The 27,093-nt window shown below is 46.4% G+C and overlaps 1 protein-coding gene across 38 annotated transcripts in view; it reads left to right on the forward strand.

Moving 5' to 3' along the window:
* SDCCAG8 (SHH signaling and ciliogenesis regulator SDCCAG8) overlaps positions 1-27,093 on the forward strand; it is a 270,085-nt gene that overhangs the window by 231,333 nt on the left and 11,659 nt on the right. Inside the window, exons 16-17 of one of the 38 annotated variants that reach the window (XM_051820785.2) lie at positions 8,315-8,441; positions 9,964-26,545. The exons of 34 other annotated variants lie outside the window; for them this stretch is intronic. In XM_051820785.2, coding sequence (XP_051676745.1) covers positions 8,315-8,399 — 85 coding nt within the window. In that variant the 3' untranslated portion in view covers positions 8,400-8,441; positions 9,964-26,545. Of the gene's footprint in view, positions 1-8,314; positions 8,442-9,963; positions 26,546-27,093 lie in introns of those variants that run through there. 3 more of the 38 variants (XR_007909715.2, XR_007909717.2, XM_051820788.2) reach the window with 3 other exon arrangements.

Raw genomic sequence — 27,093 nt, forward strand, 5'->3', positions numbered from 1 at the left:
GTACTCACATGGGAGACCAGGAGAAGCACCTGGCTCCTGGCTTCGGATCAATGCAGCACCAGCCATAGCGGCCATTTGGGGAGTGAACCAATGGAAGGAAGACCTTTCTCTCTGTCTCTCTATCTCACTGTCCACAACTCTACCTGTCAAATAAATAAAAAATAAAATAAATAAAATAATAGTGCACACTAACAGAATACTTTTTTCACATTGCCTTTAAGTCCCTACCTTTTGGTCACACCAGCATCTGTGGTCTGTATTGTGTTTAATGTGCTTTAGCAAAAATCATAGTGCTCCTGGATCCCCAACTGCTGCTGATGAATTTAGTTTCTTAGAAAGTCCCTGTGGCCTTTTCTACACCAAGACATTACCTTCTTTTATTTAGTTTTCTTTTAGCAAAAATAACAGTACAGGCTTTTTGAAGGCAAAAGTAACACAACTGCCACAAACGCAATCACCTGTGTACTTCAACTAAAGTTGGAAATGGTTACTTTGCCAGTGATTCTTTAAAGGCCATATACACAAAGAAGATGAAGAAATCTGTACATAAACCCTGTGATGCCATCTGATCCAGTGCTAGTGGATTCTTTAGAACCACAGTCAAGTCCATGATAGTGCTATCATTCAAATTCTTTGTCTTATTCAACACCTATATGTGTCAGCAGGCATTGGAGTGGACACTGTATCAGTATGATTCAGCCTGGGCTCTCAAAAAGCTAACATTTTAATGCTGGAGATAGGCAGTCATAATGCATTGTGATAAGATCTATAATATAATGCAAAGAAGCAGGAACAAGTAGGAAGAGACCAGAAAAGTACCATAGAGTAGTGACATTTGGCTCCTACAGACATGAAGCATATATATATGCAGAGTAAGATAATATAATTTCTGTTATAATATTCTTTGGATGTCATATTTTAGTCTTAAGACCCAAGATGAGAAACAGACATGACTTCTGGTTGACCACCATTATATCCTCAGTAGCATGACAGAGTTCTGTGCTTTGCTGGACCTCCTGACTGCCCAGCCACCATGGAATGCTCCTATGACTGTGCAGCCCCTCGACCATCCTCACTCAATTCATGTCTTGTAGTGCCTATAAGGCACAATCCATCAAGCATGAGTAAATAGGCCTATATTTATCATAGGAGGGGAGGAAGTAATTTGCATGACAAAAAATGTCATCTGTGGTAACAATACTTACTAAACTCACATTTGATGAGTGTTCTTTTTCCAATAATCTATTGATGTCTTCTCACCATCTTTATGGAAGTCTTGTAGGAGTCCATGCCCTCGATTCCACTTACGTGGGAGACACTTACTGCTGTCTCTGATGGGAAGGATAATGAAGCCATTCTACCAAATGGGCACATGCCCACATAGGCTATTCACATAGTGATACCTCCTGGAAACACCTAGCCAAGTAGTTGATGTAAACTCTTAGTGCTCTTGTGAGAGTCAGCAGTTGTAGGAGGCTGTTGGCTATAGAGAAGGCTGGAAATGACCCCTCAGTCAGAGCCTTGTGTGGAAAGTTGCATTACCATGGTCAGATCCTCATGGCCTGAAATTATTAACATGCTTGTATGGAGGGTGGATGTTCCTAGAGGAGAGCAGAAGTGACTATCAGGAGCTAAGGTAGCTCTCACTGAGCCTTGATCCATGGAGTGTTATTTATTTTTATAAATTCCACTTTAAAGCATATGGTGGTATTGGTGGTGCTTTCTTGTTGTGCACTTGGGCTTTTCTGTTATGCCAGTTGTTTGCAGGGAGCTTACACAGTCATTCTCATCCTTTGGGATGAGCTTATTGGTGTGTTGTGAACTTTGCATTTGCCTCTGTTTATATTCATAGGAGGTCTCAGTGAGCCCACCTAACATTCAAGTAAATGATTACGGGTGATTAGTGCATTCATCCAGCTAAAACTTGATTTGAAAGGGATAAGATCAATTAATGATTGTCTTGAAACTGTACTTGATATTTCCTTGTACAAGAAACACTTCTGGGGCCATCACCATGGCATAGTGGGTAAAGCCGCCACCTGCAGCATTGGCATCCCATATGAGTGCTGGTTTGAGTCCTGGCTGCTCCACTTCCAATCCAGCTCCCTGCTAATGACCTGATAAGGAAGCAAAGGACGGCCCGAGTGCTTGGGGCCCCTGTACCCACGTGGGAGACCTGGAAGAGGCTCCTGGCTTCAGATTGGCCCAGCTCCAGCCGTTGAGGCCAATTGGGAAGTAACCAGTGGGTGGACGACCTCATGCTCTTTGTAACTCTGCCTTTCAAATAAATAAATCAATCTTAAAAAAAAAAAAAAAAAAAACACTGTTACCACTTAAGTTTGCTAGGATGCCAAGGAATTTCTAAAAACATCAAATTAATACACATTATTAAACATATTTACACACACTGAACTATTTCAAAGCAGTAATCCTGGAATAAAGACAAAATAATACTGTGTATTTACATAACACCATAACACCTTTCATTAGAAAAATCTCAAGCCTTCACTAACTGACTAAGCTGCACAACACCCTGTGAGGTGTGTAGGAAGGAAGGTAGAACAATAAACAAGAAGTTGTTGAAGGGAGAAAGGCAAGCATTCCTGCTGGATAGCCCCTTGGCATTCAAGTTCAGGTCTCCCCATAATAAGGAAACACAGACTGTACCTGTAAATATTACAGATGATTCTTGACTTTAGTATGCTTTTATGTGTTGTTTTCTAGTCTAAAGTCTGGATTTTACTTTGAATTGGGCTGACAGGACAAAGATACAGGTTAAATCCAAACTGGACTACGACAGTGACTCCTAATCTGGTCATTTGATCCATTGCTTAAATTTCCATAAGCCAAATAAATGCAGTTTCCTTTGTTCTCACTTGGCCAGAATTTTTCTTAACAAAGTGTGAGCATCCATGCTCTGGAAGTGCCTAGAGATGGCCAATCATGTGCTAGGCAGTGGGAAAAGTGTGGGTGAGCCCTGGCCACCTCTGAGAAAGTCAGGACTGGTGGGAACAAACACAAGCCCAGGCCTGCCTCAGTGGCTGCCATGCCTTACACTGTCCATGATAGGCCTCGCCTACCACAGTGAGCACAGAGCTTACCAGAACTCCTGTGGAGTGTCTGGGGCAGGCCTGAAGCTTGATGCAGTATACTGCCAAGAGCACCAGCATGAACACAAGGATATTGGTACACCAACGAGAGTAGTGAATTTATATTTAGGGATATTAAAATGGCATATATTAAATTAAATTTTGAATTTACAATTTTATTGAGTTTCTAAAAAATTTAGTCCTGTAACATAGTATCCATTTGTTATTCCACACATCATGTTTATTCACCTGATCAGTTGAGGAAAAAGAACTTTCTCTATATATGTCTTTCCCAGAGTAAAGCCTTTATTTTGGCCTAACCTTTCAGATTTTCAGATAATTTAAGTGTCACTGATATCCATGATAGGATAGTTTTCAGACACTGTAATTTAAATGTCTCTGAAATGTAATAAATAGAGCTTTGTCTGGGTTTTGGAAATAATGTTTTCTTCCTAAACAGCTGTTCATTTGTATTAACAATTTTCTCAGTCTCTAGAAGAAAGGCAACATTTCTTTTTTTATATATAATCTTATCACCCTTTCATCCTGTTGACATCCTGTGTTCAGTGTATTGTTGTGTTAGTATTGCTGATATCCCTGTGCACCATGGGCATGTGACTGGCGGGGACCTCTGGGACTTCCAGACCAGAAGATACCACTCATTTTGCCTAAGTCTGTTCTAGGTCAAACCATCTCTTCCTGTCCTAGTATGGCTGGCTAATTTCACCCCCTTATGATTTCATTGGAGAATATTTTGATAAAGGCATTGAAGTATCCAATATTGCAAATATGAACAAGTCTGTGCCCCATCTTTAAATGGCAAAGGAAAATATCCTTGAGTTTTCATTTTGGAGACTCTAGTTAACACTCAAAGGATGGCAGTGTATGTGACCATAATGAAGATGGTGATAACTAATGCTTGATATAATATATGACATATGATTTCCTAACTATCTTATATTATAGGTAGAAAAGTTAGTAATAAAATTTCTTTTTACTTTGAAGAAATTCAAGCTCCGAGAGGCTAAATGTCACAAATTCCCATGGCTTATAGACTGGGCCTCCTATCTTTCTTTAACTCTGAGATTCATCTTAGGGAAGTATGGTTAAGATTGTAGGTTCTGGGACTGGCACTGTGGTGTAGTGGGTAAAGCTGCTGCCTGCAGTGCCAGCATCCCATATGGGCGCTGGTTCAAGTCCCGGCTGTTCCACTTCCAATCCAGCTCTCTGCTCTGGCCAGGGAAAGCACTGGAAGATGGCCCAAGTCCTTGGGCCCTTGCACCCATGTGGGAGACCCGGAGGAAGCTCCTGGCTCCTGGCGTCAGATCAGCACAGCTCTGGCCATCGCAGCCAACTGGGTAGTGAACCATCAGATGGAAGCCCTCTCTCTCTCTCTCTCTTTCTCTCTCTGTCTCTCTCTCTGCCTCTCCTTCTCTCCCTGTGTAACTCTGACTTTCCAGTAAATAAATCTTAAAAAAAAAAAAAAAAAAAAAAAGAGTGTAGGTTCTGTTCTGTACCAAGGCAGTTTGGGTACAGATCCCAACTAACACTTCTATTCTGTCACTTCTGTTCTGTGCAGTTTGTAACAAGCTACTTTGCTTGGGCCTATCCTTCTTCATCTGTAAAAGTCTAACAATGATATCATCTGCCTTATAGGGTCCTTAAAAGGACTCAATGAGCTGTTTCACAGACGTGGTGAGAACAGGGCCTGACATAGAAATTACTCAACAAATATTAGTTACATGAGTTGCTAAAGTGCTCAACACTGGCAACAACGTGCAAGAGGAAGTCAGAGTGTGTATTTTTATTTATTTATTTATTTGACAGGCAGAGTGGACAGTGAGAGAGAGAGACAGAGAGAAAGGTCTTCCTTTGCCGTTGGTTCACCCTCCAATGGCCGCTGCAGCCGGTGCACTGCGCTGATCCGATGGCAGGAGCCAGGTACTTCTCCTGGTCTCCCATGGGGTGCAGGGCCCAAGCACACTTGGGCCATCCTCCACTGCACTCCCTGGCCACAGCAGAGAGCTGGCCTGGAAGAGGGGCAACCAGGACAGAATCCGGCGCCCCGACCAGGACTAGAACCCTGTGTGCCAGCGCTGCAAGGCAGAGGATTAGCCTAGTGAGCCGCGGCGCCGGCTGTCAGAGTGTGTATTGTTTAACAGGTCCTATTCAGAGTAGACAAGCTCGGCTAAGAATGGCTAAGTCCATCTGACTCACACCATTGGAAAAGTTAAAATCAAACAGAATTCTAGCTCCCAGGGGACCACTGCAAGCCATGAAATTAATGAAAGACAAATAATCTAAATGCCCGCCTCTGGAAAACCAAGTCTTCTCAGCAGGACAGTGCTCATCTTCACTTCTTCACTCTTTTTTTTTTATAAAATTTATTTATTCATTTTGAAAGTCAGACGGACACACATGCACACACACACACAGAGAGAGAGAGAGAGAGAGAGAGAGAGAGAGAGAGAGAGAATCTTCCATCTGTTGGTTGACTCTCCAGATAGCCAGAACAGCCCACAATGGGCCAGGCCAAAGTCAGGAACCAGGAACTTCATTCAGGTCTCCCACGTGGGCGGCAGGAACCCAGACACTTGGGTCATCTTCCACTGCTTCTTTCCCAAGCCATTAGCAGGGAGCTGGATTGGAAGTGGGGCAGCTGGGACACGAACTGCACCCATATGGGATGTGGGTGTCACAGGTGGCAGCTCTGCCCACCACGCCTCAACAGCAGCCCTTGGCCTTCACTCTTGGTAAGATAGGAGTGCTGCCATTTGACACAGCAGTGAAGTGGCCACTTGGGATGCCTGTATCCCATATTGGACTGCCTAGTTTGAGTCCCAGCTCCTCTGCTGCTGATCCAGCTTCCTGATAATATGCACCCTAGGAGGCAGCAGGTCATGGCTCAAGTACTTGGATCCCTACTACACACCTAGGATACCTGGATGGAGTTCTGGGCTTCTGGTCAACTATTATAGGCATTTGAGGAGTGAACCAGTAGAAGGAATATCTCTCTTCGTCTGTCCCTTTGCCTTTCCAATAAAAATGAAAATTAATAAATAAAAACTTTAAGAAGATAGGTGGGCTGTTTCATGATGATGCATTCTAGAATACTCCTGTGAAGCCTTCAAGTTTCATACCCTTAAAGTTTGAAACCCATGGGGCACCTGGTGCTTAAACACCATTGAATTCCAAGTAAAGCATCTCCATTCACAATTTATTGTGCTAAGACGCTCCTGGAAGCTGTTATTACCTGTTGACTGACAAAGTGATCAAAGGTTTACGAACTTGGAAACACTGGAACAGTAACAAATGCTTTTATTTTAAGTCCTATTCCACTCTGATGTGAAATTAACAATGAAATCAGGAGCATGGAAACGAGGGTACTAGAGGAGGGAACCAGTGACAGAGTCTTGGCTTATGGAAATCTATCCGGTTCCAATCAGGTAAAGGAGAGATGTGGGGGGTGGGGGGTCTCGGGCACAAACAGAGTGATAGAGTGACAGAGAAAAACCCACTTGAGATTACATCATCCTTGCCTCCTTACATCAGAAATAAGAGGAGAGTCCACCAGAGAAGCTCGGTGGCTTTGTTTGGAGAGACCATAAATCCAGACTTCAGTTGCACCCACTCACATTTCTTCATGTCAGTGTCTGATCAGCAATCTCCAAATGTTCTAGCATCCGTCCTTTGCAAATGATTTTGATTCGGAAGCCTTCTACTGATAGTTAATTCTTACTGAAAGACTATTCTTTTGATAAGAAACTTCTGGTAATTTTAGCAAAGTTCAACCATATTCTAAATATATGGTGACAGCTTTGTTGGTGTCTGTTTGTGTGGATGCAGTCAAATGCATATGTCAAGTCCTGCCATCTTATAAAGAATGCTATCTTAACTTTTAACTGTGTCGTCAGGAGCACCTCATTCATAGAACATTCAGGCTATGTATGCGTGTGCATACACATACATATGATGCTTGAACCATGTATTCTGTAGAAATTGGTGGCATACACAGAGATTTGGTTCAAGACGAGGAAATCAAATACACAGTAGCTTTAGGTAAGTTCCACCCAGTGACAATGTGGCATGGACAGGAGGACACTGAATTTTAAATAGAGCAGTCTGGCTTTGCTTCATCTCCACTGTTTTACAGCTATCATTGTGATCACGGGTTTCTGAGACAGACCTGGAATTGTGTTCCAGCTTTGCTGCCTACTATCTATATGAACTTAGGCAAGATGTAGCCTCCCTTAGCTTTGGTTTCCTTGTCCATACAATGAGGATCATAATAATATCAATAATTACTTTTCCAAAAAGTTTGTTTGTGTTGAGATTTTTAAATGGCTGGGAAACTGCTTAGCTCATTGATGGTGCATAGAAAGGGCTCAATAGTACTGTTTATTGAATTAGTTATTCGTGTTGTTGAATCTCGGTTACTCGTTCATTAGATAGAAGAAATACTTTCTACACAACTGAGCTTTTTCAGAGTTGAATGGGCTAATGAAAAAGCACTTTATATATGCTCAAACGTACTCAAGTAAAATAATAGCAATTATGATGTATTTTCACTTATTCAGACTCTAAGTGACAGTCACCTTACATACTGTGTCTAACTCTTGACAGTCCTGTGATATAAGTAGCATTCTTCTGTGTTGCAAATGAAGATAAAAATTTAAAAGAATTTGCTTAGGATCATGCTTAGATCTCAAACTAGATCTGTTTTATTTTAAATCCCACTTGGCATTCTGCATAGCCACATCTCAATGATAATAGCCCTGCGAATTGTTATCATAGCTTATTTTTCTTATGGATGATAGAATTTGGATTCTGGTATCTAGTTTGGCCTGATATCTCACCTTGGAATAGTATAGCATCCACTGCATGTATTTTATAATAAAATATATGATGTTAATGAAATGCACTTAGCATATCCTCATTCACAAACTTGCATATATATCCATCCACAAAAGATAGATCTTTGTACTGCTAAGCCCAAAGCAATGAAGACAGTTCCAAAAAGAAAAAAGAAGAAAAAGATATGGCAGCAGTGTTCTAGACAATGACAACATCAAAATATGTATGCAGGTTTCAAGGTAAATCAAGGGAAGGGCATACACTTTTTTGAGTGGCCACATTCTGATCTTTTAATTGCAATTTTCAATGCTTTTTAAGTCACTCCTCATGTTTTTACATGTCAGTTACATGAATTTTCATTCATGTTGTAGATTACAAAAGAAACTGAATTTACAATGTGATGCCCCTGTCTGCATACTAATGATAAATAGCTTATTGCTCACCAGCGCACAGTGATCTGCTCAGATTGGCATACTGCGGCCTGGGCGTATCCTTGAGGTAATATCTCTCATACACATGTACCTGAGTGCCTGGTGTACTGTAGTGAGATAGATGTGGGCTTCTGAGTTTGGCCCCTTCCTAAACGCCTTGCTTTGCTGAATGGTGTGTGTGTGTGTGTGTGTGTGTGTGTGTGTGTGTGTTTAACTTTTAAATCTCATTCTCCTTATCTATTACATTGGAATAATACCTGTCGCTTAGAGCTTCTGGGCAAATAAAGGGACATTACAGATAATTGCACAGCATTTAAAACATGCACTTCCAGGGGCCTAGGGATGTGGCATAGTGGGTTAAGTCACTTCTGTGATGCTGGCATCCCATATGAGCACTAGTTCAAGTCCCTGATGCCCATTCCTGATTCAGCTCACTGCTAATGCACCTAGGAAAGCAGAAGATGGCCCAAATACTTAGGACTCTGTCACTGATGTGGGAGACTTGGATAACATTTCTGGCTCCTGGCTTCCACCTGCCCCTGCCCTGGCTGTTGGAGCCATTTGGGAAGTGAACCAATGGATGGAATATCTGTTATCTGTTTCTCTCTCTGTCATTCTGCCTTTCAAGTAAATAAAATGTATAAAAACGAACATGTAACTTCTCTTCCCACCCCTTTGTCTTTTTTTTAAGCAACCAGAAACTTTTTTTATTTGAAAGTCATAGTTACACAGAAGGAGAAGGGGAGGTGGAGAGAAAGAGAAAGAGAGAGAGAGAGAGAGAGAGAGTGAGAGAGTGAGTCTTCCATCTGCTGGTTCACTCCCCAGTTGGCTGCAATGGCCAGAACTGCACCAATCGAAAGCCAGGAGCCAGGAGATTTTCCCAGGTCTCCCACATAGGTGCCAGGGCCCAAGGACTTAGGCCATCTTCCACTGCTTTCCCAGGCCATAGCAGAGAGCTGAATCTGAAGTGGAGCAGCCAGGACTCGAACCGGCACTCATGGGATGCCGGCACTGCAGGCAGCAGCTTTACCCACTATGCCACAGCACTGGCCCCTCCCTCTTTGTCTTAAAAAAAAAATCCCGACCACTTTTGCAACAAAGGAATATTTGCTTTCTGGCTACATTATGTTTCCACGGACATGAAAAACTATTTCCGGTTAACCAATACAAAGTCCAGGAAAATTTACAAGGAGATCAGACACTTGGCTTTTTACCTGTGACCGAAATTACCACCAGTGGAGCTGTCACAAATGCAGAGTGCCGTCTGCCCCGATGTGGAGCAAATGTCCCCGCTGGCCCTGATGTGGCTGAGGTTGTACTAATTTCCTCTACCCGCCCCCCTTCACAGTTTTGCTCCTGAAGCCAGCACCTTGGCCTTCATCACTCACATGTGTCTCCCAGGTTTTGCTTTTAGTTCGGAAGAAAGTCCCGATTTTCACCTGTGTCTTTGATCCCTGGCCTTACAGAGTTTGGGTTGCTTTTTTTTTTTTTTTTTTTGGTCTTTTAATAATCCCCCACCCCAACTGCTCTAAGTTACAAATGGCCAGATTTCAGTCATCAGGAGAGTAGAATGTATTATTTTTTTGCAGCCTGTCTCACTGGGGGCCGGATTCCAAGGAGGCAGCCCGTGTGCTCACAGGCCAGGAGAGCCAGGATTTCAACAGTGTCAACAATCTTTGCTCATCATACCAAAAAAGCCCTGTGTCGGTGCCGACTCATTAGCATACAGCCGTGCGGTGCTTGCTAACAAAGCAGGCTCTGGGTATCTGCTAGTTTCTCAGCCTGTCGGGCTTCCTTGACCGAAAAGAAGAAATCGCCTCAGGCAAGGATGCTGTCCGAGGATTCTCAAAGAGAGTGAGAAAGAGAGTTTTGAACTGGTTTTAAAGTAATCATCCCTTGGAGAAAGGAGACCGTCCATTCTTTGTTTTTTGTTTTTTAATTTTGTTTTAAATCGCTAAAGAGAAAAAAAAAAAACAAACCCTGGCTATCTAGTTAAAAATGATTGAACCTTGAATAATTCCTGGCCATCCCTTTAATGGTTTTATTTTGTTAAAACACCTAAAAAAATTATCTGTCTGGGCAGAGGTATACAGCGTGCCCTTCTCTCGGTCTGTCTCTATCCCTCTTTTGTTGGGGGGATGGAGGGAAGAAGAAACGTACAAGCAGATGTGCTGCTAGATCTACAGGCTTCTGCCAACCATATGGCATCTTAAAGAAAGATGGTTGGAGCGTCTGGATTAGCAAAGAGTCGGGATGGGAAGCCATGTGTCGTGTTGGTACAGGCAGTTGTTTGAGCTCTCTCTAAATGGCTTCAGGAGATTGTGTAATGGAACAAATGGTCCTGCGAGCCCAGGAACAGCCTTGCCGCTGCTGGAGAGGCAATTGGCCCTCGGGCGGGTGCTGCTCCCCTTGCTCCCCCAGTGTTATGTTTTCTTCTTCAGTGTTCTTCCGACTCGCAGGATTGACTCAGAACTTGTCCATTTAGAATTATGCTCTGGGTTCTCCCGCCTCTATGTCCGGGTGAATGCTCTCTCCCTAATTTGGTAATTAATAATGTCTTCCTCAGTATCTGCTCCCTCAGCCCTCGGCAGGGGGTCCAAGCTCAGCCTCTGACAAAGGAGGTTATCCAGCTATTTGGGGGGGATGTGTCCCTCCCACCAGAGTTTCCAGAAACCCTAGGAGATGGAAAACCTTTCATTTCTTAGTGAGCTGAGTTTTATGAGATCCTTGGTGTTGAACACATAAGAGGTATGTCTCCTCACTGTTTGGGGGCCTTGTGTGTATCATTTACACACACACACACACACACACACACATACAGTAACTCCATTACAGTGAACTCATTGGACTGCCATTTACTAAGCAATTTGAGACCTCAGGACTGTCCTCCCTAATACAAAATGTAGACACAAGTTTGAGAATTGAGACACTGTGATGCTGGCAGCACGTTGGCAGTATTTCAGCTATGGTCAAGTCCTCAGACCATTCTTGTTTTGAGAGGCCAGAAGCAGAAGATGCCCTGAGACCTTGCAGGCAGTGCAGATCTGCTGAGCTTGCTGTCTTAGCCTAGCTGCGTGGACAGTCCACCTACATTCTAAGTCAGACGGATCTTATCTTCTGGTAGTTTCATTGTGCATGCAGTGCAACGTCTTTAGCTGCTAGAAAAGTTAGCGGTTAAAACTTACCTCCACCTTCCTGGAGTAAGATAGCAAGTGTATCACAAATTGTGCTTATGGAAGACGAAGTGGCTCCGCTCATGGATTTGTTCAGAGAACCTGACATCAAATAAGTTTGAATTAGGTGGTCAGTGCGGGTCAGTGAGGGCTGGCTGCTTAGTGCCTGGTTTAGGCTGCACATTATGCGAGCAGAGTGCACTGAATACCAACACCTTCTTTCTCATAGGCAATGACTCTAACTACACAGGTCACCATAATGGGAGCAACTAGGAAATGCAGCATTTGGGATGAATATGAGTTACCTGTGCTCAACTCTAGGAAATAGGAGGCTAGCCATGTCTGTTATGGCTTCCCTCAAAGCGACTTGGAGCAATGAAAATACATTCTAATTTATTTACTGCATAATGATGCAAAGCCTTCTCAAAAAGAGAAATGAAAGCTACAGAATGGCTGACTGGGCTCCAGTAGGAGAAAAGGGCACAGAACCTAGAAATGGGAATGTGTCTTCAGACTGTCATCATTTGGATGCACTTGCAGCTCAGGCAAGCAAGTTTTACTATCTTAAAGTCATCTGAAAAAAAAAGCATCCAAAGACTGTTAGTCTTCATTGATAACTGTTTTCTGCAAGGATAAGATGTCACTCAGAAATTTCAAATAAAGCACTGTTTCCTTTTTGTGCATTCTTTGTATTTAAAATTTTATTCTTCTAGATTTGAAACACTGCTTTTCTAAAGAGCTCATTTCTTACTGCACATGTGAAGTGTTAGAGTATTCCTACTTTGTCCTCTGAGTCTGAGATCTGTGTGGGGGTGGAGTGTCTATGGAAAGCATAATTTTGATTGTTATCTACCACATGGAAGAAATTACCACTTTACTCTCTTTTACCTTCCAAGTGTACAGGGTCCCAAATTTGTCAGCCTTAGAATCTCTTGAAACAATGCAATTAAACTGCAACATATTTCCTAACATTCTTAATTAAGACAGTGACTGAAAAATGTAGATTAACAGAAGTTACTGTTTTTATCAACATATTTTCTCTCTTTCCCGCCACCATCACATCCTCCTTCCCCCACCCCTTTTTGCTTTAAATGTCTGATGTCAGTTTCGTCCACATGTACATTATGCACATGGCACTGAAGAAACAAAGTAAAAAATTCTCTTTTAATTCTGAGCTGCATGCCCAGCGCCACATGCACTGTCTGTTACATGTCGCTTCTTATGAGGTTCATGCTGGGAGTTTCTTTTTAAAGGCAAAGTGTTTCTGAAGGAAAGAGTTCAGGTTGGGCAGATTGTGTTAGAAAAATCGCACTGCCTCCGAGTGGAATTAATACACTGATTCTTCTGTGCAGGCTCAAACTGGCAGCGTGTGCAAAAGTTCAAGAGTGTCTGGGAATTGAAATATGGAGGAGAAATCGGGAGAGGGAGCAGAGACAAAGAATTGGAAGTAGGGCTCAGAAGTGAAACTCATGGTAACTTTGTAAAGAAAGGGAGAGAATTCAAGTATGAACTGGGTCATAAAGCAGTTCTGGCTGACAGTATTGTCATCACGAAGTCCTGTTTTCCCTAGCACATTTTAGGACTGATCTTAAAATTCAGTGTAGCTATTGGGATGGAGGTGGGGGCAATGCCATACCCAGCACCTTTTCACCCACCTTGTTTGAGTCCTTGCTAGTTTCAACTAAGTCCCATGAGAAGCATAACCTCTAATGTAGAAATCAAAACAGGCTGTAATACTCCCTTGGCCTATAGGCCAAGATTTTTCCCTCTTTAATTAAAATTTGAGTCCTTCCTGATCATCAACAAACAGCGTTTCATTTATTTGTTTACAAATAAGGAATTAAAAAGTAAGATGAGCAAATACAACCACGCAGCACCTTTCTCATCACGAGGAAATCAACCTTTCTCCTGATTTCTTCTCAGGGGAAAGAAATTGGGACGTGAGCGTGGAGTTAATGAAGCTTTCACCCATCTCCCTCCCTCAACTGCCATCTCTCTTTAATCCTCTCCTGCTGCCAAAGTCCAGAGGCCCGTTGAGCCCCCGCGGAGTCTCCCGAGCCAGATGCTCCGCACCCAGCCTCCCGCCCCCCACCGTCTGAGCTCGCCGCCCTCCAGGTGCGGGGCGCCTGCCCCGAGGAGGTTCGGGGCCCTCCCGGGGGACGGCAGGACGCCGGGCAAGCCCGGGCCGCCGAGTGTCCAGAGGCGGAGCCGGCGGGAGGTCGGCACGGGCGGGGAGACCCGGCGCGCGGCGGCGCTCAGAGCTGGAGCGCGGAGCTGCCGCGGAGTGGGGCGCCTCCGGCCCAGAACGCGCTCCGAGGTGGCCCGAGAGCAGGTGCTGGCGTGCCGGAGGCACTCGCGGAGCCCTGTTGTCTGCTCAGCCTGCAGAAGCAGTTGCCCAGCCTGGGGTAGCATACCGGCTGGGAGTTCCCGGGACGCGGCGTGGCACTGCAGGGCTGTGCTCCGTGCGCTCGCGGAAAAGCTGAATACGGGAAGGGCTCGTCCGGAGCGCGCACAGCCGCTCCCTAACTCCGTCAAACTTAAGACTTAAGCATTCTACTGGCAAGCAGCGGGAGGGGGGGAAATATTCTACCTTCTGTTTGGCAGTTGCTCTTTTTCTGAAGCAGGAAATTCTCTGTGTGGATGACTCAGTACACGGGTACTCCCACTGCCACATGGGTCAGGGGCTGGGGAGACGGTCGGAATCCTGCCCGTGCATCTTTTAAAATGGGAGTCTGCAGCCGGTGGGCATGGAGCTGCCCCCCCAGCCCACCAGGCCCTGTGGCCCCTCTCCTCCTACTGTGCTTTCCGTCAGGACGGCTGCTTGTACTGCCCTGGAACCTAATTTCTCCCAAAACAACCACCAAGGAACCGGCACCTAGGAATTAAACCCTACGTGATTTAACATGAAAGGTGGAGCAGGGGTTCTTTGTGAAATCTGGGAGCTGGGGCCTGTGCAGGGAGGGACTGCCTACTGTCCCCTGGAGCAGACCCAGATGAAAGTCTCGCCTTCCCTTTCCCTTCTGTCCCTCTTATTCAGGAAATCTTAATTTAGGAGAAAATGAGGATTCTGTTCCACAAGGAACACTGTGTCTTGTCGCTGGAGCACGCTGCTGCTCCTCTAAGGCTCCCTTGCTATCCATCTCAAGGACTGCACGTCTTGTGCACATAGATACTTTCTGGTTGGAACACCTAAAAGCTGATTGATGACAGGGAGGTGGTACTGAACTGGCATATCCCAGAGGAGTCTTCCTATGTGTTCTCTTTGCCATCTTCCTCAGTGCCACAGTGATTCCCTGGGCTACCCGAGCACTGTGTTAGCTTGAGATGATAAAACAAAACAAAACAAAAGGAGAAAGGACTGCTGGAAGCCTTCACTGATTCTTTTGCCACTCGTTAAAATTCAAAAATTTGCAGCCCAAATATTAAAAAATTGACTTAGTTCATTTCTTCTCCCCCACAGTGGCATGTAACTGGGCAGAATCGGGCTCTTCTGCTGGAGCCCGCTGGAAACCAAAATGAGCCCTCCAGCAGGCCTAATCACTCTGATCTGTCATGGACCTTCTAGCTGGAAGAGTTATGCCATCATATAATCCCAACACTCAGCACCGTGTGGAGGACCCCCTTTTACTAAATGATTTATTACTCTTAGCAGAATTCCTTTGGCGGCAGATTTTATTTCTGAGTCACTCTGTTCAGCTCAATTGGTCGCCTTCAGTTACCGTGGCAACCAGCAGATGGGGTTCTTTGACAAGGGTCAGCAGGGAGGCTGTGTCGGTATAGAGGGAAGAGAAGCTAAATAAAAAAGCTTTCGGCATTGACAGTTCTGTAGTAGATGTCCAGGAGTTGTTATCAAATTACTTGCATTAAAACCTAATTAAGATGTGTGCCAGTAAGTGCACTGTAGTGACTGAATCTGGTTATTACTTAGCTGCCATGGGCTCACTCCTATTCCATCGTACCTCTGTGACCAATTTGGCTATCCCAGGGATGGTCAGCAATGAAGGAAACCGAGGAGGAGCTCACAACAGTGGGGGGCTCCAAACGCTCCAGAACCCCTCTCAGAGGGCTTTGGTCTTGGGAGCACCACGAGGACCTCACTAGAACAGAGTCTTTCTGAAAACACAGCCCTGTCCATGAACACCTGTTAGAGGGTATCTGAGCAGGACTGCCCTGCATCTTATAGCTTTGTATCTTTAAGACGGTTGTTGCTTTAATTGCAAATAGCACTCATCCCAATGAAACGGGTCTTTGGCTCTTCCCAGTTGCAGAATCCATAAATCCACAGAGGTGGGACAACTAAGTGCAAAGGATATTTTCTGTAGAAGAGGAAAGGGATATTATTAGGTCACTTGGCAAAACCAGAATTCAGTAGGTTAACTAAAAGCATTATATTGATATTAAATTCACTGTAGTAGATAGTATGCCATAAGAGAAGATTTTGTAAGAGGAGATCTTTATACACAGGAGGTACACTGCTGCATCTAGGAGAAAAAGGGCAATGGTATATGCAACTTGTTCTCAAAGGTTCAGAAAAAAGTACTATATACTTGTATACACACGAAAAAGTATAATAAATAAAATGGGGCAAAATTAACACAACAGCTGAATTCAGTTCAGCGATATGTGGGTATTCTTGGAAATTTTTGTCAGTTTAGCATTATTTCCAAATAAACCAAAAGGATTCATACCTTTGGGATGAGGGAAGGATATGATACATAAAGCAATGTGGGCTTTTCTGCTAGTGCTTCTGTATGGCCTTAAGCCCAGTGCAGCCTGGATCCTACTCTGTGATGATTCTGATTTTCAGCAATTTCCATTCCTCTGCCCCATTTTCTTTGAACAATGGGCCGCAGTTGCCATGACTCTGCTTTTTTTTTTTTTTTTTCAAAAGAGCTGGTTGAGGTAACTCAAGCTTGAGACAGATGGTCTTCTAGGTTCTTTAAGATCCAAGATTCTTAGGGCAGGCATTTGACATAGGGGTTAAAATGCTGCTTAAGATGCCTGCATCCCATATCCTTGTGCCAGGGTTCAAGTCCTGCCTCAGCTTCTGATTCCAGCTCCCCAGTAATGTGTACCTTGGGAGGCAGCTGATGATGGCTCAGGGTGGAGTTCTTTTAAAGTGGCTTGGATCCTGAGGCTGGCACTGCGGCTCACTAGGCTAATCCTCCACCTGCAGCACCGGCACCCCGGGTTCTAGTCACGGTTGGGGCGCAAGATTCTGTCCCGGTTGCTCCTCTTCCCGTCCAGCTCTCTGCTGTGGCCCGGGAAGGCAGTGGAGGATGGCCCAAGTCCTTGGGCCCCTGCACCCGCATGGGAAGACCAAGAAGAAGCACCTGGCTCCTGGCTTCAGGCAGCCATTTCGGGGGGTGAACCAATGGAAGGAAGACCGTTCTCTCTGTCTCTCTCTCTCTCTCACTGTCTAACTCTGCCTATCAAAAAAAGTGTCTTGGATCCTCAGCAATTTTTTAAAATGTTTATTTATTTTCATCTACTTGAAAGGCAGAATGAGAGTGGGGAGGGTGGAGAGAGCAATCTTGCATCTGCTGGTTCACATCCCAAATACTTGCAGCAGTCTGGTCTGGGCCAGGCTGAAGTCAAGAACTCCATCCTCGTCTCCCACGTGGGTGGTAGGGACACAAGAACCTGGGCCATGCTCCACTGTCCTCCCAGATGCATGAGCAGGAAGCTGGATCAGAAGTGGAGTGGCCAGGTCTCAAACTGACACTCCGATATGGGATGCCAGCATCACAAGCAGCGGCCTAATCCCCAGCACCACAATGATACCCCTTAAAATAAGTTAAATGAAAAAAGAATGTTGAAGTCTTCTTGCCAGATCCATTCACATCCCTGTTTCACATTGTGAGGATCCCTTATTCCCTGTATTACAAGCCCCGCCTCTATCAGATGGCTTCAGGTTACAAGGTAGGGATGCAACAGATGTTCCTCATCGACTTAACGTGAAACTGTGCCACCTTTCTGTTAGAAGCGCAGTTTTAAGCAGTCAGTCTGTGAAAAAGCCTCAGTGACGTTGTCAGAGGCTTCAGGGTCCTGCTAAAGGCAGTGGCTCTGCTACCTAAAACACTAAATCTGTTGCCTTGGCCATTCATCCAAGCACTGAGCGGTCACTGAGGGCCACTGTGGCACTGTGGGAGCCACCAGTAAGAAGCTTTCCAAGGTGGTACCGGGAGCTTCAGGCCCCCTGTTTTTGCATCATTTGTGCTGTACCAGGCTGTGGACTGGGTCATTGTTGCCCAAAGTGTGGCTTCCAGCCCAAAGCTGGTCCTCAAACTGTTTGTAGCTGGTCTGTGACACAATGAGAAATGAAATCAAGACTGTTCAGAGACTTTGAGAGTAGTTGGACAGTGCGATCTCATTTCCATTGCACATCACAAAACCATCAGTCTGTAATAGATTGGAAATTTGAAAGGAATAAAAAACAAAACCAAATCTGGTTCTTTCCATCGAGCTAGTGGGAGAATCCTAGGCTAGGGATGTCCTCTTCCTCACACCTTAGCAGCTTCCCAGAACGTTGCCTGGGACATTATCTTTCTTAAGATCCTTCTTGAAATCTGTATATTTTAGTAAGGAATTAAAGATTTGGCCAACCCTTTTAAAAACATTTTGAAATGCTGCCATCACTGGAATTGAAGAGTTACACTTCCAGTGTAAGATTTGCTAGACAGACTGGGTAACCGTGGGCAAGTCACTTGTCCTCTCTGGGCCTCGGTGTGACCATGGTGGGCTGAAATGAAAGGTCTGAAAAGCTCCCAGCTCAAACATGACCTGATGGTTTGGGGGAGAAGAGTGGGGTGGGGGTGGTCTTTCCTCTATGTCTGTTCCCAAGCAGCCCACTATTTTACCTCTGTAGACAGCCAAAGCTAACTGGAAATTTGAAAGAATGAAAAATTTAAAGGGCATTACAGGAAAATAAATTCTCTTTATTAACAGTGTAAACTCTTCCCAGGACTGCATGAGCCTCAGGATGAATTAACTCTATTGAAATCATTATTGACTAGGGTGGATTTAGGCAAAGGAAATTTAAAAAGCAAAGCAGCCATTGAAAGTACCTTAACTTTGTGAGTGAGGATGAGGTGCTGGAATTGTGTTCTAGACTCCTAAGAAAACTGCTGATTCTGGCTAATTCTGTATGACTGCATTAATAAGATGGAAATATATAAAATACAGTAACAATTTCTAAGTATTGGATCAAAGCATACAACTTTGAGGTATCTATAAAAATTAATTACCTAGACCACTAATTAGAGTAACAGGATTTTTAAAACTTCAATTTGGGTCACCTAGATACTTGAAGGTGATACTTGAAGATAGAAACCTAGTAAAATTTTATGAAGTCATAAAGTAGAAATGTGGAACTGGAAGAGATATTAGATATTTTCTAGCCTCAGTGTTTTCTCTAGAAGGTCAGGTAAGAAATATTTTAGGCTCCGTGGCCATGTGGTTCCCATTGCAACCGCTTAGCCTCGTGGTATGAAAGCAGCCACAGACAATCCGTGGATGAATGAGCATGGCCACATTGCCCTGAAAGCTGACTTAGAGGCACTGAAAGTTGAATTTCATACAACACTCACTCATTATTCTCTCCCCTTTTGATTTTTATTTCAATCATTTAAAAAATGAAAAAAGCATTCTCAACTAGCAGATCGTACACAAATGGGCAGCGGGCCAGCGTGGATTTGGCCTGTGGTCTGAAGTTTGCTGACCCAGTTCTAGCTTATCCTCTCATTTCACATGTGAAGAAACTGAAATTCAAAGTGATCACAGGATTTGCTTAAGTTCTCATGACTGATGCCAAAACATTTTAGGAGCAGACTAGGAAAGTTTTCATTTAGACAGTTGGTTGTTTTGATGATCAAAATTGAAGCCACATAAAAATTATTCTCCAGAAGAACTCATTTTGTATGTGTGATTAATACTGTGAATTATAATGTACCAGTGGTGCTTACACTTGAGAATTCATCAGAATCACCAAGAGGGAGGGCTTATAAAAATGCAGACTGCTGGGCCCACCCCCGGCCTTTCCAGTCAGGAGCTGTGGAGGCAGGATTTTCTGTCTAACAAATGCAGAACCTGTGCTTGGGAGAGATCAAACCTCTGGCCCGATGTGTTCATGATGGGATTTTGAACTCCTGCCTCCCACTTCCAAGTCCCGTCCTTGTTGACCTATTCCAGGATTCTTCCAAGTAAATGGCTGACTCCAATAGCATACTTTATTTAATTTAAATGTTACACTTTTTTCAGGAACAAAGTTATTGCATATAAAAGTAACCTGTACCATAAATGGCATCACAGGCCTTACACTTACCATAAATATTGTGCTCAGATAAGTCATTTGCTCATTCCAGTCACCTCAATGTCGGGCACCTTGCTGCGTGCTAGAGGAGCGGAGCCCAACAAGATGGCGTTCCTGCCCCGGGGAAAGCTGTAGTTCAATGGGAGTGGTAGACAGGGGAAGTGGAGAGGAGAGGCCTGGGGGAACTTTGCAAGGTTGGAACAGTCACACTGAGTCTTAAAGGGCCAGGAAGGGGAGGAGTTGGCCACAGGAGGGAAGGGATTCCAAGCAGAGAGCACAGCATGAGCGCAGTGGCAGGGAGTGTGGGGCCTTTGTGCAGAGCAGTTTGGAAAGGATAGGATGTGGGTGTGTAGGCTGGGGAGAATTACACCAGAAGCCAAATAGTGGAAGTTTTGATCACGCTTGCAAAGGAGTTTGGCCTTATGCTTAGATATACAGGTAGCCATCACCTGAATGGAATTGTGTTCAGAAGGATCCTTCTACTCTAGCTGTTGTGGGGAGTATGGATTCCAAGGGCCAGGGGGAAGCCAACAGCGACAGACCCATGGGAAGGCTTTGCAGGAATGTGGATGAGGAATGCTGACAGAGGGAAGGGGAGTGGGTTGGACAGGACAGGCTGGGGAGAGGTTTAGAGGGCTCATCCATAGAAGCTACGTGGATGGTAAGGGACAGGGAGGAGGCAAGGAGGAGTTGGGGGGATGCGAGATTGGGAGTGATCTCACCATGTGAGAGGGACACAGGGAGGAGCATTGGGAGATGTGTCCAGCGTGTCACGTGGTGAGAGCCAAGGGGACTGAAATGCTGAGGGGCGGCGGGAGGCAGGGATTGAGTGTTGAGGCTCCTCAGTGTCTCCGCTGGAGCCCTGGGTGTGAGAAGGAAACCTGGCAGGTGGAATGCTTCCAGGGAGTAGCTTGCTGAGCCCGGCTCAGGGTCACACCAGCATGTGAGGGTCTGATGGAGGAGGAAGAGAGTCTGGATAGTAGAGGTCTCCTGTAACCAGGGGAGTTGAAGGAGAGTGATAAGTAGCACACAGGGCAGCTGGGTGTCTGTGCCTTGCTTTTTGCATTCACAAAATACAGATAATAATAATACCTGCAGTGTGGTATTGTTATGGGGATTACATTAGTGAATGAATGTAAAATGCTCACAATAAATTAGTTAATGACTATAAACAGCTTACAATCTTGGGCATTTAGTAGATGCAGCAGCAAATATTTATGGGCACTACTGGGAATAGTAGAGAAGGAAGTGCATATTTTACAGTTACAACATTTGCACCTTTTAAATCCATAAGATGCTTGAAAAAACATTCTTCATGTCCACAGGGAGGCCCCTCTCCCAAGGAAACCGTGTATCTGTGCATTTTGAGAACATTAGAAGAGGAAGGAAAATCTTTGCCTTAGAGTGACCACAGGGAAGAGGGTGTGGTCTGAAAACATTTCAGAACCAAAGACATTTTACCACCACCACCACCACTACCACCAAAACCAAAAAGGAAACCAAAGCAAACAAACCCTGCACCCCACAGCAGGCTGTGGCAAGTTCCCGGGTGAAACTAAAACCTCCTCATTGAAAAATCTGCGGGCACTGGGGAAGAGGAGGGCTGGCCTGGAGGAGAAACTCTCCCATAGTGGCCCTGGGGTGCCGCAGTGGGCTCACAAGTGTTCATTTGGTTATTATACCTCCAAACTCTATTTATACACTGCATATATTTTGTATGTATCACATACAACATAAAAATTTAAATATATGTATTCACTTGCTTTCACAGTATTCATAGCAAATGAGTGTCTGAAGCATAGGACCAGAGCTGGCAGCTTGCACCGCTTCTGTTTTGCATAAGATATTTTCCCCAGCCCACTCAGCTCCATAAAGTTGTTTTGTATTTCGCCATTTGCTCCATCTTATCTTGAAGTCTTGCATATTTTGTTAAAAATGGTGGTTCTGACAATGCTGACGGGGTGTGGCTCAGAGGATTGCTGTTGGCCCAATAGAGATGTGCCCAGGGCCCAGCACCCACATGAGTTAGTTTTTTGTGATTTTATCTATGTTGATGCCTTTATAAACCTGGGCCTGTTTGTTCCCATGGTGACTGCTACCCCTTCCACACCAAGAATACCTGCTGAGGCCTTGGCACAGAAGGGGGCGGGATGGGGCCCTGTGCTGATTGCTCCACACCAGCGTGGGGCAGCAGCCCTTCCTCATGGACCAGCTGACCGCTGTGAGGGCAGGGAAGCCCAGCTGCTTCATGGGAAAGGGATGAGGCCTGGGACAGGGGCAGGAGGCATAGCCACAATGACAACACATTGCAAATACCAAGCTGGTCCTGAAGGTCTCCCTGGGATAGGACAACTCTCTGTTTCCAAGATAAATGCATGTCTGGGGACAAAAAGTTCTAAATTAGAGTGAAGTCCTGAAGTCTGGTGATTCAGTCTTTCTCCTGCTGTGGGGAGCCTCCTGGGGTCTGCAGGATGCTGGGGCTCCTTGCAGAAGGGGCTGCTGCCTAAGCAGACCCAGGATGGCAACCCTGCTTGCTCTTTTGATGTTTAAGGCCTTGCAGAGGACATAGCTAAAAACAAGAAATTATAGTCTCTCAAAATAGTAATGACACAGCCCTAAGCCCTGCAAAGAAGTTCCCAGCCCTGTGAGGACCAAGAGGAGTGACCTCCCAGGCAGAGCTGTGGCAGGTGTGGAGGTCACAGGCTACGGGAGAAGGACAGGGGTGCTGGGTGTGCAGGAGCCCTGGCCAGAGGGAAGAGCAGGAGAGGGACCGAGGTCATGTGGAGTTGTGTCTTCCTAAGAGGGTGCCCTCCGCTTGGCACATGTCTGTGCCCCAGGCCGGCACTCTTGTCCTAAGAGGGCCCCTGATGCCACCTGCTGCCTTGCTCCGTTTCTCAGCAACAGCAGAGCCTTCCGCCTTGGTGGGGCTAGGGAGGCTGCCGAGCTCCGAGCTCCGTGCTACATGCCTTCTCCTGCCTCAGGGTGGACGGGGCTGCCCAGGGCCCCTTCTTCCCTTGGGAAGCTCACCAGGCCTGCCCCGAGGGTTTCCCTCTCTCTGCCAGTGCCTGCTCCCCAGTGGCTCACGACACTCCCATCCTCTGCACCCCTCTCGCTGCCTCTCCCAGCCCAGCCCCTCACCCTAAGGAGTGGTCTCCTCTTCCAGCCCCTGAAACAAGGCTCCTGCCCCGCCAGCTCCCAGAGGCTGGCCACACCTCCTTCCAGCCTCTCCTCCCTGCACCTCTGGGGTGGGCTTCTCCTCCCGGGTTCCCTCTGCCTCCTGGGTCTCCTCCCTTCCCAGGGTCTTGTTGGCTTCCAGTCCTCCGCCAGCTGTTGAAAGAGCTTGTTCCTCAAGGCCCTGCCCTGGGCGTCTTCCTGTCACTGCAGCTGAGATTCTCACCCAGTAGGTGGTGGGGGCTCAGATGTCTGCATTTTTAAAAACTGCCCTGTTTGAAAATCCCTGGCAGCCTCTTCCTGACAAATCTTGCCTCACCTCCCAGCAGATCTGGCCTGCACAGCTGGAGCTGTGCCCTGTCCCTCCTAGGCCTTGAGCCTCAGAACTGTGCCCACCTGTCCCCAGAGCTTCTCTTCTACCCCAGACCTGTCGCTCCTCCCGTCCTCTCAGTAAATCACAACACCTCTGCCTGCTGAGCAGCCACAGCCTCTGTTTGCAGACACACTATAGCCTTTGCAGTGCTTCCCCCATGGGAGACCCCGCCCTGCCCCTGCCAGACCAGCACCCACTCATTTTCCCACTTCCCACTTGCGGGCTGAGTGGCTTTGGACTGACTGTTCATTTCTCCTGTTGGTGCCTCAGTTTCCTCACCTTTTTTTAAAAGATGTTTTTAAAAAGATTTATTTATTTGAAAGGCAGAGTTACAGAAAGAGAGTTACATTGAGGGTGGGTGGGAGACAGAGAGATCTTCTACCTGCTGGTTCATTCCGCAAATGGCCACAATGGTCAGGACAGGGCCAGGTGGAAGCCAGGGGCTTCCTCCAGTCTTCCCACATGGGTGCAGGGGCCCATGCACTTGGGGCATCCTCTGCTGCTTTGCAGGCACATTAGCAGGGAGCTGGACTGGAAGTTGGACTCAAATTGATGCCCATATGGGATGCTGGTGCTGCAGGCAGAGGCTTAACCCACTGAAGTGGGCATCATAGTTAGTTCCTGCCTCACTGAATCGTGAACACTAAGTACTAAGCACTTAGCACAGTGTCTGGTGCAGAACAAATGCTCAGCTGTGATGATGATGAGCCACGCCTTCAGCTTCCCAGGCTGCCTGCCATCCTGGCCGCTTGTATTCATGCCTTAACCTCGCCCTATCTGAACTCTGCAACTGTTTGTTTCCAGGTCAGTCTCCCCTCAATTGGGAAACTCCCTGAGAACAAGAGCTATGTGTAGTTCCCAGTATCCACTTTAGTACTTGACCTTTAAGAAGTATTTATCAAGGGTTGGGCTCATTTTTTTTTTTTTAAATTACAGGCAGAGTGGACAGTGAGAGAGAGACAGAGAGAAAGGTCTTCCTTTGCCGTTGGTTCACCCTCCAATAGCCGCCGCGGCCGGTGCACTGCGGCCGGCACGCTGCGGCCGGCACACCGCGCTGATCCGAAGGCAGGAGCCAGGAGCCAGGTGCTTTTCCTGGTCTCCCATGGCATGCAGGGCCCAAGCACCTGGGCCATCCTCCACTGCACTCCCTGGCCACAGCAGAGAGCTGGCCTGGAAGAGGGGCAACCGGGACAGAATCTGGCACCCCGACCGGGACTAGAACCTGGTGTGCCAGCGCCGCTAGGTGGAGGATTAGCCTATTGAACCACGGCGCCGCCCGTTTTTTGTTTTTTGGTTTTTTTAGATTTATTTATTTACTTGAAAGTCAGAATTGCAGAGAAAGAGGGAGAGACAGACTTTCCACCCGCTGGTTCACTCCCCAGATGGCGGCAATGGCTGAGACTGGGCTAGGCCGAAGCCAGGAGCCAGGAGCTTCCTCAGGACCTCCCACATGGGTGCAAGGGCCCAGTCACTTCTGCTGCTTTCCCAGGTGTATTAGCAGGGAGCTGGATTGGAAGTGAAGCAGCCAGGACTTGAACCAGTGCCCATATGGGATGGCAGCACTGTAGATGACAATTTAACCCACTGTGCCACAGCATCGGCCCCAAAGGCGTGGTTTTTTTGATGAAGTAACTCCATGAGTTAACCAGCCATGAACAATGCTTAAGAATACCTGGGCACTGCATGGATTTGGCTGTAACCAAGTTAATTAACCACTTTGCTACAGTTTTCTCATCTGTAAAATGGGAATGTTAGCCCATACCTCATAGGACGGTTATGAACTTTTACTTAAATAATCGGTGTGGAACAGTTAGCTCCGGGCTCCGTAAGTGTTAGCTGAGGTACTTGGTGGTAGTGGCAGCTGTGGTTGGTTGAAGACATGCACTTAGGAAAGCAAAAATGAGACTAATAGCCACCATGGGAAATAAAAACACAACTTGAGTGTTTATAGGACACCCCGAGAGATCTAGCTGATGGTAATGAAATGTCCATTAATAGAGTGCAGGAAGGGTTGTGCAAGGTTTGAGGCCTTTCCAAAAATAACTACATAATGAAAAAAATCTGTTTGCCCAATTTTCATAATAGGCCGTGAAAGAGCTGAGACAAAAATGTGTTTCCTCAACATCATAGTCCCTTTTATCTGAAGTTGGGCTTTTAAAAAACAAACAAACGTGGTTTGGGTTTGTTGTTGTTTTTCCTTTCCAAGCTGGTGACTGCTTCGCTGTATGTGGAGTGACAGAAGAGGCTAACCCCCACACCCAGGGGTGTCTTTTTTAAAGGGAGAGAAGCACTCCTGAAAGCAACTCCTTGGAGTGAAGTTGGTTTAAAAAATGAGCCAACTAGACTCCATCCTTAGCTCTGCAGAGGAGTGAGGGTCTGTGTCCTGGGGGGAGGACTGACTTCTCAGGCATCCTACTCCTGCAGCAAGGGGGCGTCTGTCCTGAGCTCACACCCAGGCTCTTGATTCAGCCCATCTGGGTGGCGCGTGCCCCCCAACCCCAGAACCGCTGCAGCGTCCGAGGCCTACGGTTTGCAACACCCCCCGATTGAGTCTTGTCAGGGGCGGCCACTGGCCCCACCTCTGGCAGCTGAGCAAGCGTGGCCTGGCCGTGGCTGGCCTTTCTTCCTGCCAGAGCAGCCTTGGAGTCTGCTCGTTGATCTGGATGGGGCAGCCATGCTTTTTGAGGAGCCCCAAAACACGTACTGAACCCATCAGTCCTTGGGATTGTAACCCATTTGAGCCAAGTACGTGGAGAATGGCCGCTCAGAGCACCCTCTTGCCACTGAGCCTCAGTGGTGTCGTTTATCGCATGTCCCTGCTCCACTAAGCGGAGCTTGTGGTTGTCTCAACTTAATGGGAAGGGAACCTTAGGGTCGCGGAGCTCAGCTGCTAATGATAATCCTGCTCGCCTGAGTTAAACGCGGAAGCAAGCAGGGGCCAGCGTTGTGGCGCTGCAGGTTAACGCCCTGGACTGAAGCGCCAGGATCCCATATGGTGGCCGGTTCAAGACCCGGCTGCTTCACTTACGATCCAACTCTCTGCAGTAGCCTGGGAAAGCAGAAGATGGCCCAAGTCTAGGCCCCTGCACCCGTGTGGGAGACCCAGAAGAAGCTCCTGGCTCCTGGCTCTCAAATAAATAAATAAATAAATCTTAAAAAACAAAAAACAAAACAAAACAAAAAAAAAACGCGGAAGCAGCAGGTTGTTAGCTTGTTACGGGGAAAAGGCAGCCATCATCTCTGTGTCTGCGATGCCAAGTCTGCAGTTTCCGCGGCCTTCTCGCCCCGGGCAACCGCTCGGTTGCAGGGTGACTTGGACACCTGCGCGCGGACACACGTGGCCTCACGGTGAATACGGCCAGCTGGGGTGGGGCAGATTGGGCTGCCCACGCGGGGCTTCACCCAAAGTCAACGGACTTTGCCTCCTCTCAGATCAGAGGAAAGATGGAGCGGGGACTTTGGAACCTTTTACGCAAAGCAGAGGCAGGGAGCCGCTCAGTGTCTGGAAAGGGGCTCTGTGGCTCACGGGAGTCCACTCCACAAAGGGCCGGCGCGTGTGAGCATGCGCAGTGCAGGGTCTCGCTCTGCAGGTGTAGGGCGCCCTCTATTAAAAGCGGCGCAGTGCTGTTGTGGTTGAAAGTCAGGAGGTCGTCTTCTGCGGCCGACAAGGGTGATTGCAGGTGGTCGGGAG

The sequence above is a fragment of the Oryctolagus cuniculus genome, chromosome 13 (assembly GCF_964237555.1).
Source record: "Oryctolagus cuniculus chromosome 13, mOryCun1.1, whole genome shotgun sequence".
Classification (NCBI taxonomy): domain Eukaryota; kingdom Metazoa; phylum Chordata; class Mammalia; order Lagomorpha; family Leporidae; genus Oryctolagus; species Oryctolagus cuniculus.